Source organism: Otolemur garnettii, unplaced genomic scaffold (assembly GCF_000181295.1).
Source record: "Otolemur garnettii isolate 467f Iridium unplaced genomic scaffold, OtoGar3 scaffold00112, whole genome shotgun sequence".
Taxonomy (NCBI): Eukaryota; Metazoa; Chordata; class Mammalia; order Primates; family Galagidae; genus Otolemur; species Otolemur garnettii.
In genome coordinates, this window is record NW_003852507.1 from 4610598 (window position 1) to 4627318 (window position 16721).

Consider the following 16721-nt stretch of genomic DNA (forward strand, 5'->3'; position numbering starts at 1 on the left):
TAACATTAGTTTATATTTGTTACTTGGGATATTAATGATTAGATTGTAATATGAGAAAAGTAGGTTTATTTAATTAGGATTTACTGTATGATTTCAATTATAGACACAAACCATTATCAGTAATCAAGATATAGTGCATTTTTGCTTCATTTGGGTTCATCTTTATTTTGGATTTTGACTAGGATCATACTGAATCAACAACCTTGCTTAACAACCCATTACTATATCCTATCACCATCTGATAGGAAAGAACGAAAGAACTTCTTTTCCATGTTCAATGTTTTCTTTTAATTTTTAATCCTATTCCTTCTCTTTTATAGTTTCTTTTATTTCTCTCCCAACTACAAAAGCAATGCATTTTTTTATTACAGAAACATCTTTAAATATGGAAAAGCAGAACACAAATATCCATAATCTCACCCATCCAGAAAACACAATTGACATTGTGATCTGTATCCCACCATAGCTTATTCTACGCATTTTTATGCTTTCCCTACTTGTTTACAACCTACCATCGACATAATATTATATTACTAGAATTATAAAATGACTAGCAGAAAGCTAACCAGAAATAAAAAAGAAAAAATGTGCCTGCATATGTGTGGGCAAGTGCTTGTATGCAAGGCAAAGGGAAAAAAAAAGGGAAGTCTTGAAAGGCTGAATAGAAACGCCTCAAGGGTCACAAAACTATTTCTAGGATACAGCAAAACTAATACTTGAAAAACAAAAAAAAAAGCAGTGAATGCAGAATCAAAGTGCTTTTTATTTTATTTTGTCTACTAACTTGCCTTTGGCCGAATCATAAGAAATCTACTTGGGAGATAGACATCCTAGTCCTATCAACATTTTTATAGTGTCAAAATAAAAGGAATAGGAACAGGATTAAGATTAGAAAAAATATTGAACGTAGAAAAAAAATTTCCTTCCTGTTAGGTGGTGATAAAATACAGCAATGGGCTGTTAAGCAGGGTTGTTGATTCAATAACATATTGACTCTCTCTATCCCTGAGGGTTTAAAAAATAGAACAGAAGAAACATTCATTTGCTTGAAGGCATCAATCTTGACCAGGTATTTATTTTATGTCCCTTCTGGTTCTGATTGCACATCTGAGCAATCTGAAAGAGGAAATCCTCACCTTTAATTGAGCTCCCACACGGATGTAGTTGTAGGATGAAAGTGATTTCTGTAGATGCAGAGAACGCAGTATCTGCTCTGAACCGCCTTGGAGTAGCTGAAAAGTATTTAATTAGAAATAAATTGGCAAAATATACATGGAACCAAATATTCTAACTTAGTACTATCTAAGTTTTTTATTTATTTATTTTATTTATTTATTTTTATTTATTTATGTATTTATTTATTTTTATTCATTTTTCTGGGCTTAATTTAGTTAGGTCTTGCCGTTTCTAGCTTTGACGAATTTTTTTTTTTCACCTTGAAAGTAAGTGGCTCAGTTTCATCAGTTATGGAGAATTCTATGTAGTCATGAAGATAATTACTTTAAAAGTCTCATCTCATTCATAAGATAATTGGTATAAAAAGCTCGAGCACTGATTATGGTCATTTGTAAAACAGGATCCTCTGTTGCTGTGGTCACTTGCCCAGGAGGCTCATATAGGCAGGACACGGTTGTTTCAGAATTTAGAAAAAGTCAATATTGCCATGGCAGTGAGAGGCATCAGCAGACAGTCAATGCTGACTCACCAGGAAACAGCTCTTCCTCACCAATCTGTATACCTCAGGAAAGAAGGGCCATTGGATAACTAGGACTGTAGTGCTGAATAAAGACAATTTTAATACTTTCATCCAAGTGAGAAAAACACTGGGAAAAACTGGGTTCTTGGAACAAACAGAACTCTTTTATATTTGGCAGAAAAACAGTTTATTTAAAACATGGCAAACTGCTAACAAAACACAAATACAATATTGACAGCCCATTTATATAGGGCACGTCTTTGGAAGGCATTTAAAAAAATTCTCTATATTAAATTGTTTCTATTTACTTAACAGGTATAATTATCAGATTTTTAAACTAAAGATATCAAAACTTATATATACAAATAAGTAATATCTATTAAAGCAGTTACCTTGCAGACACTAAACTTGATTAAATTGTATTCAATTGTACTGTCACCTTCACAGTTTACACATGGAAGTCAACATCATTAATTTACAGTTTTACTTCTTAAAAATCCAAAGCAATATAGCTTAAATTGATCACCTTTGTTATTATTAGCCTTGGTTTATATTATTTTGGGCTTTAAAAAATGAAAATAATGTATACAACTTGTTCCCTAGGTGTAAAGACTTGTCAACAAAAGGGCTATTTAAAAGATTTTGCTCAAATTAATCAACAACAACAAAAAACCCAACAAACCCATATATCACTGGGCAAGAGACATGAACAGAACCTTCTCTAAAGAGGATAGGAGAATGGCTAACAAACATATACAAAAATGCTCATCATCCCTAATCATCAGAGAAAAGCAAATCAAAACTACCCTGAGATATTACCTAATTCCAGTGAGAATGATCCACATCACAAAGTCTCAAAGCTACAGATGCCAGCTTGGATGTGGAGAGAAGGGAATACTTTTATACTGCTGGTGGGACTGCAAACTAATACAACCTTTTTAGAAGGAAGTATGGAGAGTTCTCGAAGAACTCAAATTAGACCTCACATTTGATCCTATAATCCCATTACTGGGCATCTACCCAGAAGAAAAAAAAAAACCCTTTTATCATAAGGACATTTTCACTAGACTGTTTACTGCAGTGTAATTTACAATCACCAAAATGTGAAAATAGCCTAAATGCCCACCAACCAGGAATGGATTAAAAAGCTGTGGTATATGTATACCATGGAATACTATTAAGCCACTAAAAAAGGTGGAGACATTACATCTTTTGTATTAGCCTGGATGGGGGAGGAACACATTTTTCTTAGTAAAGCATCACAAGAATGGAGACACAAGAATCCAATGTACTCAATTCTGATATGAAGGCAGTAGATGAGCTAATACAAGGGGATGGTAGGGGAATGAGGGAGCGGGGAGAGGGGAGGAAGGAGGGGGTGAGTGGGTCACAGTGTATGGCACACCTCTTAGGAGTGGGACACAATTACAAGAGGGACTCTAACAAATGCAATCAGTGTAACCTAATTCTTCGCACCCTCAATGAATCCCAAACAATAAAAAAAAAAAAAAATTCATAAAGACACTGAAAACAAAACAAAGATTTTGCTTTAAAAAAGCACTCCCAAAAGGGGTATTCAAATTTTATTCTAAACTTTGATGGGATAAAAAAGACAATTCTCCTTTGAATTTTTAAATCCTGGTTGTTTTTGAAACGTAATCATGTCTTTATAGTCTCTACAAGCAAAATACTCCCATCTCTATAACTCTCAAATTGTGGGGGGAGGGAGGGAACTTCAATTCAAAATAAAACACAATTAATTTAACATATTTAGACTGTACAACTTCAAAAGTTTCACAGTAATTAAACTGTCGTCCACGTCTCAGAGAAATGCGGGTGACTCTCATACAAGGCAGTCATCTGCTCAGCTAGCCACCTGCTAGCTCTGTGTAACAGTCACGCTTTGTTCAGTCTCTTAAGAAGAATACGTGATGTGTTGTGGCCAATGGAGACGTGTGAGGCACAGAACAGGGGAGAACTCAAGATACAAAAATTCATTTCTTATACAACTGAAGCCAATGATCAATTGTCTGCATAAAAGGAGGTCACTAACCTGATAGAAAGAATGAAAGCTTCTTTCTCCTGGCTGCTGCACAATCACTCGAGACTAAGAAAAAACACATTAAAATGGTTAACCTGAAAATGTGTCCCTAAAATAAAATGGAAGCCCCTTTTTCAGGGAATTCTGTAATCATGGTACATGTAAGTATCCAAATGACCATGTGGACAGTACTCACCTAAGACTAAGTTTTCTCTATGGGGTTTACTGTGCAACTTTTTGATAAGTCTTTTTACTGCTTAAAACAGAGGTCCCTAAACTTTCTGAAGAATGAAACAACTTTGATTTTTTTTGTAATCTTGAGGTTAAAGATGGAATTTGGTGGGAAGTAAAGATCAGAAGTGAGGAGAAGAGGAAGGAATGCTTAGGGAGGACTATTCTCAACGTTTCCTTCCCCAGGGTCTGTTGGCATTTCCAAGAGCAATGCCTTATATCTGTAATAAAATCAGTTGATTATCCATAGGGACCTTGACCTTAGATGGCTCTAGAGCAGTAGTTCTCAACCCTCCTAATGCCGCTGGCCCTTTAATACAGTTCCCAGGAATTGTGGGTTGAGAACCGCTGCTCTAGAGAGACTGATGTGAGGAGAGGGCTCAAAATGCTGTTCATTCAAAAGGATCCATTTGATTATGTACATAAAAGTGAAACCATCTGGAAAAAAATAATAATTTCCTGACAATTTTCAACTGACTCTGATAAAATACTTATTTCCTTAACATACTGATTTCAATATAAAAAACAAACAAACAAAAAGATTAGACTGTGCTATACTGCCATAAAGGATGCTAAGGCATAATTGGGATGGGAAACCCTTAACTGAGAAAGTATATCAGCTTAGACATGAGTACAATTCAAGGTGAATACTTAACTTTGTAAAGCACAAGCTTAACTGTAACGACCAGGTGGATGAACTCTATGTGGTCTTTTGCAGGCACGTCCAGTGATAGTCCATATGAGTTAGGACACAACCTCCCTGGCCAAGAGGAAAGTTCTAATCTGGGAGGCAGAGGTGGAGGCAGGTAGATCACCTAAAACTCAGGAGTTTAAGACCAAACCTGAGTAAGAGTGAGACCTATCTCTACTAAAAATAGAAAAATTAGCCAGGTACTGTGGACCTCTGTTGTCCCAGCTACTCAGGAGGCTGAGGCAGGAGGACTGCTTGAAGCCAGAACTTTGAGGTTGCTATCAGCTAGGCTGATGGCCATGGCACTCTTGCCTAGAGCAACAGAGTGAGGTTCAGTTACAAATGAAATGCAATAAAATAAAATAAAATAAAAACACACTACTATATAAGGCAGTGAACAAACAAACTAGAGGAAAATAAAGTATCAAATTAATTAAAATTAAAAGATAACAAAAATGGTGATGTATAAAAAGACAAGAAGTGATTAGTCCCAGATTAGTTTTTGGTTAAACCTTACCCAGCAGTTGACACACACTCATACCAGCACCCCCCATATATATATGTACACACTTAAATCTGTATCTACATGTCTGTATCTACCCAGCAGTTGACACACACTCACACCGGCAACCCCCATATATGTATATACACATTTCAATCTGTATCTACAAGTGTAACTTTTCCCACCTGGATCTTATAGAAATGCTACTGAGAGAACACAAAAGGAAAATATCTTAGCATAGAAAGCTAATCAAGGAGGGAGGATAGGAATAAAAGCTACTTTGAAGCAATAAAAAAAATCTATAGATATAATTGTTTTAAACATTCAGCACTTACAAACATTACCCTCAGAAATTAAGCGCATTTTACCTTCTCCAGTAAGTAGTTATTGATGTGTCCACCAATAGGGTCCCCCTTGAAATCAAAGTTGATATCCATGTATTTCCCGAACCTGCTTGAGTTGTCATTGCGGTTGGTTTTGGCATTTCCAAAAGCTTCCAAAACACAGTTGGACTTAAGCAACATATTTGTTACTCTTTCAACACAGAGAAATGAAAGCATTAGTAAGAGTTTTAGCAAGTAGGACTTTTTAAAAAAATTTGTTTCAGGTTTGTGGAGAGTACAAAGAATTAGGTTACAGTGTTTGCATTTGTGGTAAAGCCCTTCTTATAATTGTGTCCCACCCTCCAGGACGTGAGACTAGGACTTTTAGAAAACTGGAGTTTGCTACAACATATGCCAACATTTACACAAACATGCTGTCTGCAGCACCTTCTGCAGTATCAACAAAATACCAACACCAATAGGGATAGATAAAAATAGGTTTTTATTTCCCAATATAATGAAACGTTATGTAGATGCTCAAAAGAATGAGGCACATCTTTATGTCCTGACGTGGAAAGATGTCTATATATTACTGAGCATAAAGTCAAGTTCCAAAATAACACACAATGGAGGATCCTAGCATGGGTGTGTGAGTGCACACTTGTGTGTGTGTGTATGGATACATGTGTTAACAAATACTTAAAAATCCAGATAGAAAGCCAGGCACAGTGGCACATGTCTGTAATTCCAGCTACTCACTGGTGTGTCGGGGGAAGGGGCAGTGGTGAAGCTAGAGAATCACTTGAGCGTTCGAGATTACAGTGAGCTATGACCATGCCTCTGTGTTCCATCCTAGGTGACAGAGTAAGACCTTGTCTCTTAAAAAACAAAAGTATGTGTGGAAGGGAGAGAACTGCTTGCAGTAAGACACACTTGTAAAAGACAAGTAAATTCATATATGCCTTACTCTTCTCTACTAGAAACATAATTTACTTTTCAGGTATTTACTCTCCCGAGCTCCTAAGGAAATTAAGACAACTTACTCATACCTTTACCAAGTTAGATCACAAAGTCAGAATCAGAAGCAGGAATAGTTATAATTGAGAAAAATGCCTCTGCTGACCTCACAATCCAGCCCGATTATGATGAAAACAGCCAACATAGAGTAGGTGAATCTAAATTCTCTTCATTCCCATCAACCCAGCATCCTTTCTCCCTTTTTATAAAACTGAAGGTTGTGATGTGTAGATGAGGTCAGACTCTTTAGTAAATTAATCCTGAGCTAAACACATCCATTCGTTCCTGATATATTTCTTAAGCAAATACCATGTGCCAGCACTGTCCTGAATGCTGGGCCACAGACAGTACTACCCAGCTTTACTGCACAACTTATCACGAGCAGCAGCACGTACAGCATGAAATCCTTTCAGAAAATGAACCTTTTTAGAACTTCCATTATCAAAAGGTCCCAGTTGTGATGACAGGAAGGCATGGGTCTGCTTTCCAGAGCCCCACTTCACTCTGAGCACAGTTTAAAAAACCGAAATAAACAAACAACAAAAAAAGTCCACTTGTGTGACAGAAAGAGCAAGGGCCAGGTGAGAGCTAAAACCTACCTGGTGTAAATTGTAACAACTCTGCCGACCACATTTAAGGTGGCAGTTATTAACCAGAATGAGGACACTCTCACCTGCTTCAGAGTAATTTTTTTGTCTTATAATTACCAAAGTTTTCCACAGTAGTATTTTTCTATTAAAAACAAATCTAGAAAAAGATATGGTGATATAAATAAAAGTACAGAGACAATATACAATAAGAGAATCAAAGTAGTTTAACCACCAAAATGTTTAACACATATCAGAGTTGGCAGGCCTGGCCATGACTATACAGCAAACAGCCAGGGTGGTGGCTCACACCTGTAATCTCAGCATGTTGGGAGACAGAGCTGGGTTGATCACTTGAGGCCAGGAGTTCAAGACTAGCCTGGGCAAGACAACAAAATCCCACCTCTACAAAAAAAATTTAAAAATTAGCCAGGCCTGTTGGTGTGTACCTGTAGTCCCAGCTATATGGGAGGTAGAGATGAAAGGACCACCTGATGAGCCCAGGAGTTGGAGGTCACAGTGAGCTACAATTATACTACTGCACTTCGGGCTGGGTGACACAGTGAGACTCTATCTCTTAAAAAAAGAGAGAGAATGAAGCTCCAATCAGAATTTCTCCCCGTTATTAGATTGCCCTTACCTTCCAACCTCTGCTCTCTGACCTGGGTTGGTGATGGCCGCGATATATTGCATAATGTACTTACTGGCTTCTGTTTTACCAGCTCCACTTTCCCCTGGGGGGAAAAATTGTACAGGGCTTAAATATTATAATTTTATTCAATAGTAAACCACTTTTTAATAAAATAATTTAAACTTTTGCATTGCTTATTCATTCAAAATCACTCATGTTGCATTGTTTCATTTATTTTTGCTTCTTTAGATCTGAATATGTTGAAGAATAAAACTGTTAGTAAAGTAAAATAATGAGTAGACTACAAATCAAGATTTACTCTAGGAAAAAACATCTGCAATAAAAATGTGATGAACTAAGGCTAAAGTTTTAATACTTGGCAGTGGCTCCTAAGTCCAGTAAAAAAGAAATAAGGCAGTGAGGGCAGTGCCCGTGGCTCAAAGTAGTAGGGCGCTGGCCCCAAATACCGAAGGTGGCGGGTTCAAACCTGGCCCTGGCCAAAAAAACTGCAAAAAAAGAAATAAGGCAGGGACTCAAAGAGTGGATACAGCTAAAGTCATATAACCTGATTTTCTACAGAATTTCTTTTAATCTTAAAGGTGGTAAAATAATTCTTTAAAAATTTTTACATATTTATGCCTTCTGACTCCCAAATTCCACACAGAAATTTCTAAGGAAACACTAAAAAATACTAACATGGACAATAGTATAATAATAATCTTTAAAGGGTTTAAAATATTTCTATAGATAACACTGTATGTCATAGCTAAAATCTGGAAATAACATATCCATCAGTAAAGAAGTATATTAAATAAATCATGATTTGATTGCTTATTGGAACAGGACATAATCATTAAAGAGAATGCACTAGCTTTCTAGGTGAGCTAATGAAAAGATGTCCATTGCTGGCTCGGCACCTGTAGCTCAGTGAGTAGGGTGTTGGCCGCATATACCAAAGCTGTAGGGTTCGAGCCTGGCCCGGGACTGTTAAACAACAATGACAACTGCAACCAAAAAATAGCTGGGTGTTGTGGTGGGCACCTATAGTCCCAGCGACTCAAGAGGCTGAGGCAAGAGACTTGCTTAAGCCCAAGAGTTTGAGGTTGCTGTAAGCTGTGACACCACGGCACTCTACCAAGGGTGACATAGTGACACTCTGTACCCCCTCCCCCCAAAAAAGACGTCCACTGTATACTGTTAGTTGGAAAAACAAGTTATATAACAGCGGGCATAATATAATTCCATAATGTTACTATACTTTTATAATATAATTAGATTTGCATTTGTGATGATAGTATTTGCACCTGAAGAAAAAATGAATAAAAAGATAAACACCAAGCTGTTAACAACTGCGATTGCTGGGATTTGGGGGGAATGAGATATTCAAGGGGTTGAGACTTTATGCTTTTTACTTCACACACACATAATCACTTTCTTTCTCTTCCTTTACAACCTGGCAATATTGTTTTTGTAATTTGTCTCAATAAAATGTAGTCCTAGGATTTTAATTCTCTGATTTCAACACTAGGTTACCTAATTCTTCTGACCTTTAATATTCTTTGTTCTACATATCACTCAGAATTCTTTTTTTTTGGGGGGGGGGACAGAGTCTCATATGTCACCCTCAGTAGAGTGTTGTGGCATCACAGCTCATAGCAACCTCAAACTCTTGGGCTTAGGTGATTCTCTCACTTCAGCCTCCTGAGTAGCTGGGACTATAGGCACCTGCCACAATGCCTGGCTATTTTTTTGTTGTAAGTGTCATTGTTATTTAGCAGGCCTGGGCTGGATTTGAACCCACCAACCCTGGTGTATGTGGCTGGCCCCCTAACTACTGAGCTATAGGTGCTGGGCCTCAGAGAGTTGTTTTGATAACCAAAATGGCATAATGATCATAAAAGTGTTTTTAAAAGCTTAAAACTGGCTCAGTGCCTATAGCTCAGTGAGTAGAGCACCAGCGGGTTAGAGCCTGGCCCGGGCCTGCTAAACAACAATGACAACTGCAACAAGAACAACAACAACAACAAAAAAGCCGGGCATTGTGGTGGGTGCCTGTAGTCCCAGATACTTGGGAGGCTGAGGCAAGAGAATCAGTTAAGCCCAAGAGTTTGAGGCTGCTGTGAGCTGTGATGCTATATAGCACTCTACCAAGGGCAACATAGTAAAACTGTGCCTCAAAAGAAAAAATAAATAAATAAATAAACAAAAGCATAAAACTGCTAAAGCAGATGTGAGGTGCCATTTAACACCAAAAGAAATTCTCACAATTTGGAAGACCACCCTGGGTGAGTGAGCATTTTTCTTGTCCCATTTCACTGTGTGAGATTCTCTAAAGGTCTCAACCTTCCGTAGATAGTTCAGCTCTAGTTCTTGGGTGCGCGGGGTCTAGAGCTCATTATCCTCCTCAACGGGCTTTAAAGCTGGGGTCCTCAGCTCTGAAAGCCTATTTCTGGCCCCAAAGCCCCTGTGGGACCTGTAACACTAGCTCCTATGCACCAGTCTGATGAACTTTTGAGTTCTTCCTTCATTTTTGGCCCCTCCGGATTTTATTCTTAAAATAAAATTTTATTTAAAATAATTTTAAATAATCAAAATAATTTTTGTTATATTTCACCCAGTACTTTTACGTGTTTGGGAGGGGAAAAAGCATTTTCTATGGCAGCTTAAGTCTACAAACTGGGCAGCCGTCATCCAAGTGAAATAAGTATTTGTAAATGAACCAAGACTAGAGAATGATCAGAAACAATATAAATAATTGGGCATTTAATGTTAATTATTTTTCCTCTCCTATACAATGGCTCAGGTTTCCAACCTTAAGAAACAATTAATTGTCCAGATCCTTGAATAGCAAATAAGTTACACGTGCTGACCCTGGAAATACAAGGGACCCCTCCAAATACCTGATATCACAATACAAGTGTCTTTGGATCGCCTCTTCATAGCCTTGTAAGCAGCATCCGCAATGGCAAACAGATGAGGGGGCCTCTCATACAGCTCACGTCCTTTGTACTGCTCAATTGTGTCTCTTCCATAGATGTTCAGCACCTTGTAAGGATTCACAGAAACGACGACTTCTCCAATGAATGTGTAGATGCGCCCTTTCTCGAATCTGTACACGCACAAAAGAAAAGGAAGAAGTAGCTGTGTTTATAGAGAACGCAATTTCTTTCCTTGACTATCTTTTTTTTTGGCAGTTTCTGGCCAGGGATGGGTTTGAACCTGCCACCTCCGGTATATGGGGCTGGCGCCCTACCCCTTTGAGCCAGAGGCGCCGCCCTGCAATTTCTTTCCTATGAGTCTCTTATTTCCAAGCAAGTCCAGCTGCCCCAGGGACAATTTCTGAACTGATATTTCCTTAGTTCTGAGTGAACTTTTAGAGGCAATGTTTGAGGCTGTGCCCCTTGAGATGCCAGTGATAGAAAAGACCAAAAGGGGTTAAAAGCCAGGCAGAGAAAAAAGAATTTAACTTGGTGGAGGCTGCAGGTTTCCTTCTAAAACACAGAAAGGTAAGAAGAAGAAAAAAACTAAAAATAGGTGACGACAACATCAGAGGTCTAAGGAAGAAAAACAACAGAAGGTAATACAGGTCTTGAAATCTACTCAGATTTTCAATTATAAAGAGACTTTCCATATCTTCTTCCTCTTGAAATCCTTCTTCCTCTTGAAATCTCACTGAAATGTTGGCAAATGAATAAAAAAAAATTGAACTTGTAACAAAGAGAAGACTAGGGAAATCATTTCTGGTATAAATCAAATTTATTTGTTTAATGACTGCCTAAATCCCATGGTATAGATATACTATTATTTATTCAATGTTTCCATAATACTGCAAGGAACACTCTGGATATATATTATAGATTGGTGCTTTATTTCTTTGGGATAGATTCTTAGGGATGACATAACTGGTTGAAAGGTATGTGTATTTTTTGAGTAAATACAATACAATCCCATCTTTTCCCCATAAAACAAAGGTTTAAAAAATGACCCCAAATATGTATCTGTCTGTATATCCGACATAGATATATTTTACGAATGAGTATGTACACATGAAAGAACAAAGAACATGTGTTATGTTTTATGCATCATTTTATATATATAGTAGGGAGATGTGGCTGAGGGAATGGAGGAGGAGGCTATGTGGGCAGTTGAGAGAAGGCCACAGGACAAAGAAAAAAGAGTAAAAAGCCCCAGTGGATACGGTATGACTGCAATCATGCACATTTATGTGCCTATGTTTACAAACAAAATATTAAATATAAAATTTAGAAAATCCATATAATCCACTATTCATACAGTAAGCCACACATATAGTTGCAGGTGTCCCAGAGCTTGGACAATTCTACACAACAAGTGGTTGCCAACAATGTGTTGCACCTGCCAAAAAGCACAGGTGTAGCTCAGTTTCCAAGAGCTGGACAAAGGGAGTATCCAGACTGATGAACTTCTGGCCCAGAGATAGTTTTCTCTCCAGTCATGCTTGCTGTATGGCCAGTAGGGCAGGAAAAATAACTAAGGACCAATAGGCAAGAACTTTAAACTTCCTGGGAGTTTACTGCCAGAATGAAGGCTATCAAGCTATAATTAGGAATAGGAACAAACAGATACTGATAATGTCAACAATAAATTAAAATCAAGATTTTTATCAACCAGTTAATATGTATTTAAGAGTTATCAACTTCTTCTTCTGTGAATTTTTCTGTTGTAGTTTTTCTGTGTAGCCTCTCGATTGTTAGTAAGTTTATACAGTAGCTAAGAGCTCTGATTTGGAGCCCTTTACATTTGGATCTGAATGTTCACGCTGCAAATGTAATAGCAGCGAGACCCTGTGAAAGCTACTTATTGTCCACGTGTTTCAGCTTCTTCATCTATAAAATGGTGGTAATTATACCCCCAGTCCTCTAGCCTTGGGTAAATATTTTTTCTTTTTTCTTTTTTTAAAAAGGCAATTACCCCAACAATAAAAAATAAAACTAAAAAAGGCAATTACTCTTATACTTCTGATTATGTTATGCATGAAGGAGATTTTTAATAAATGTTTTAATTAATATTGCTATTGAGATCACATGATCTTATTCCCTGTCTCAGCTGTTAATCAACTCAGGTCACAAGGAAAAATGTCTATATAATGCATTTTCAAAGACCTACAAAAATAACAAAAAGCTAAGATTCACCACTCATGTCTTTCTGTCTCAACCTGCAAATGTGAAGTACGTGCTCAATAGGGATCTCCAAGAGAAAAAAATTAAAAGGATAAAATTCTTTAGTTTTTAAATACATTTTTCAAATAGGAAAAAAATGGAAAAAAGACACAGAAGGATGTTAAAAAAAATGATCTCATGAAGCTGGAACTCTGTGACTAAGAGACACAGCAAATAATGTTCTGAGATTAGAATGTTGTTCTGTTTCCGGGTTTCTCCAATAATGTACTTTCCTTCTCACTGGATAATTTTTAAAGCCAATAAGACAGTGGTTCTCAATCTTCCTAATGCCGCGACCCTTTAATACAGTTCCTATGGGTCGTTGAGAACTGCTGCACTAAGAGATCACGTTTCCCTAAAATTCCATTTTATTTCAAATAATTTGTTTATCAAAACCTCTAGGCACCATGTTGGTACAATACAATTAAAATACACTTGTGTATCAAATAACTGAATGCATAAACTATTAACTTGAAGATGGTGGCAAAGGCTCAATGAAATAGGATATTAGATGCAATGCTTTACCAATTTCCCAAACATCAGAAGCTTACCTATTTGATTTGGTCATCAAATATGAAACTTTCAATTTGGCTAGGTCTGAAGATTACCACTAGATGGTGCCAGAATACACTTTAACATCAACTCAAGATAACCATTTGCTGTTAGTGCAAAGCACTAAGGTAACCTAGGCACCTGAGCATGCTGCAGTAATTATCCTTGATGACACATGGGGTGATACCACCTCTTACAAGAGACCAGGGAAAGCACTTCTATGACCTCTGTGTATGAGCTCTTTTATGACAAACTTTTATAATTCATTTTCAACTATTTATTCAATATCTATTTTGTGTTAGACACTGGGCCTTAACCCTGAGAATTTTTTAAAAGGAGTAAAGTACTGTAAATACATAATAACAACACAGTACGATAGCAGACATAATAAAAGTATATATTATAGTGTGAGGATTATAACCACCTCCTTTCAATGAGGAACACGTAAGAATAACACCAAAAAGCCACAGCAGGGCAGATACGGTCTGGTCTCCAGGCTTCTCCTCACTTACCTCCTATCTGCCAATAGCACTTTCACCCAACCAAACATCCCCCATCTCTTTCTCTGTCATTCTTGCTCTCACATTAATGAGCTATTTACAGTTCCCCAGGGGTCCATGCCCCATAAGATTCACTCTGCCTGGAATACCTTTCCCCCATCCATTCTCCCACCATGTGCTTGCCAGATTCCCACTCATTCTTCAAAAGCCTGAGCACCAGTTCCTCTAGGAAGTCATTCCTGACACCCTATCTCCAACGCCAGTTTTATAGTCTTTGCTCTGTTTACTATTTTCCCTTTAGAACTTCCCAAATGGTTAAAATAGTTTAATAGCAGTTGATTTTTTTAAACTTAATTTCCTTAATGAGCTTAAAAATATTTATTGAAAGGGTCAGATATTTTCACTGGCTTCCAAATGAAACAAAGGGGGTTTTAACAGTTTTGAATGAATGAGCAGCAATGAGGAAAATGTAAAGGCAATGCCTGTGGAGAACAACTGTCCACTATGCATGAATTCTGAACTCTTTACGCTTTTTAAAGTAGCCTTGTATACTGCCATTTATATATATGACCATCTACAGTGGGAAGTGGGGATGCAGGCGGCTCCCTGAGGTCAGTCACAGCACAGCCCTCTGGAGAAGCATGAAACGCTGAGAGGGGCAGAGGTGTGCAGAACTGCAAGGTGGCTGGCCCCACCAGAACAGGAAAGCTCATGCTGGTGAATGTTAGGGAACAGCTGGCAAAGGATGATGGACTCAGGTTCAATATGATATGATGGGCTCTAAAACCCGGCCTAGGAAATTTAAATCTGAAGTGTCTGGACCAAGCAATCAGTGAAGACTGTTGTAGTTAGACAGGTCAATAGGTGCTCAATGAGGAGGTAACAGCAGAAACGAGGAAAGAAAAACTGAACCTATCTTAGTTTGAAAACTTACTGAACAGAAACGATAAAAAGATATTTAACTCTGAGCTAGGTAGAAGAGAAAAAGGAATTTCCTTCAGATGACATAGATTTCAAATGTACTCCTGAAGCTTCTGTGTTAGATTCACCCCTAACAGAGTTCAGTGTTATCCTTGGTTGACTTTGTAAAATATATAGAATCGATTATCATCAGGAGGAAAATTCCCTGTAAATGGTCTGCTAGGCATTGTATTTAATAAAATCTTTATTCATATATATGTGTTACTCATTTATTTCAGGAGAAACGACACCTTCTGAATAGGTGTTGCTTAATCACACTGACTGGCCTGTCTTCCTTCCCTTTTCAATGCAAATGAAATCTTAAGTTGCTAGGAGCATTCATAGCTCACAGGAGAGATGTCCATGTAGAAATGCCCTTTTCTTTGCCTTTCATTATTTCCTCGATCAATTCCTATCTGGGTTTCACTTCTGCACTTCCATAAATCTTGATCAAACTTCCCAAGTAAGTGCCCAGGGAAAGTGCTAAATTCATCAGTTGATTCTCTGTCCTCATCCTACCTAGTTCCTCAGCAGCATTTGACACTGACTCCCGTTCCCCTGACACACTCTTTTCATGGCTTCTGTAAGGCCACATTCTCTATTTTCCTCCTACTTCCCTGGTTTTCCTTCTCAGTCTCCTTTGCTGGAGCCTCCTTTTCCCCTGATCTCTAAATTTTCAAGTTCTCCAGGGTTGAGCCTAGTATCTTCTTCAAATACCATCCAAAGGACTCTCAGTCAAGGGAAATAATGATACCTCAGCTCTGTTCTACCCCCTGAAAATCAACAGGGAGCAGGACCAAAGAAAACCAAGCCAGAAAACAAGACATCACCTATTAAGAGACAGAAAGCTAGTGACAACTCTGAACTGCACTTTCTCCAGAAAGACAGTGGAATGCTATGCAAACAAGACCTAGGGGAGGGAGGTGGTGAAGAGGGTATGCCTCTGCAGATCTCTGGCACTGGAGCAGAATTCCCCAAAAGTAGGTCACAGTTCCTGAGTAGCCAAACCAAAAAATCTTTTGCTAAGAATGGTAGGGTCTCAGTAAGCAGGTGACTTTGGAACAAAATGAGTTCTGTTTGACACTTCTGAGTAGCTGCAAGATGGGGTTAAATGAAGCAATGAGTAGAAATTACAATTACGTTTTTTCAAAAGGCAGGCTGTCAGAGTGGTGAAATAAAAGAGAAAAAGGAGGTGGAACTGCTCAGCAGCAGATGATCTTGGACAATGAATGAGGCAACACTAAGTGACCCTCTAGAACAGGGGCCCCCAAACTTTTTAAACAGGGGGCCAGTTCACTGTCCCTTAGACCATTGGAGGGTTGGACTGTGGGCCCTGGGACAAGTCGGCTGCTAAGCAGGACAGGCACTAGCAGCAAAAACACCTGGCGGGCTGGATAAATGTCCTAGGCGGGCCGCATGTGGCCTGCGGGCCTTAGTTTGAAGACACCTGCTCTAAGAAGTCTCGGGCATCCTGTTTTGGGAACTTGCTTGCTAGTTAGGCAAGTTTCTGGCCACTTCAGAATAGAGGGCTGGTGACAAAGGGAAGGACAGTAGGCCACCAACCTCAGTGTATGCTCTCTTTCATCAGCTAACTGCCCAGCAGTTTACCAGTCCTATTCCAAGATGACAATACTGAGAAGTGAACCAGAATGGGATCCACGGTAAGTCGTCACAAGAAAAAAGGAGGTAAAGAATCTGACAGAGAAGGCTCGGCGCCTATAGCTCAACCGGCTAAGGCGCCAGCCACGTACACCTAAGGTGGCAGGTTCGAATCCCCAGCCCGGACCTGCCA

General features: G+C 38.4%; 1 protein-coding gene across 1 annotated transcript in view; it reads right to left on the reverse strand.

Moving 5' to 3' along the window:
* The window catches only part of MYO1D (myosin ID), a 367217-nt gene that overhangs the window by 255631 nt on the left and 94865 nt on the right, over positions 1-16721 (reverse strand). The window contains exons 2-6 of the mRNA XM_003797217.3: positions 10620-10828; positions 7729-7822; positions 5530-5695; positions 3750-3803; positions 1137-1232 (exon numbers count right to left, since the gene is read on the reverse strand). Coding sequence (XP_003797265.2) covers positions 1137-1232; positions 3750-3803; positions 5530-5695; positions 7729-7822; positions 10620-10828 — 619 coding nt within the window. The remainder of the gene's footprint in view (positions 1-1136; positions 1233-3749; positions 3804-5529; positions 5696-7728; positions 7823-10619; positions 10829-16721) is intronic.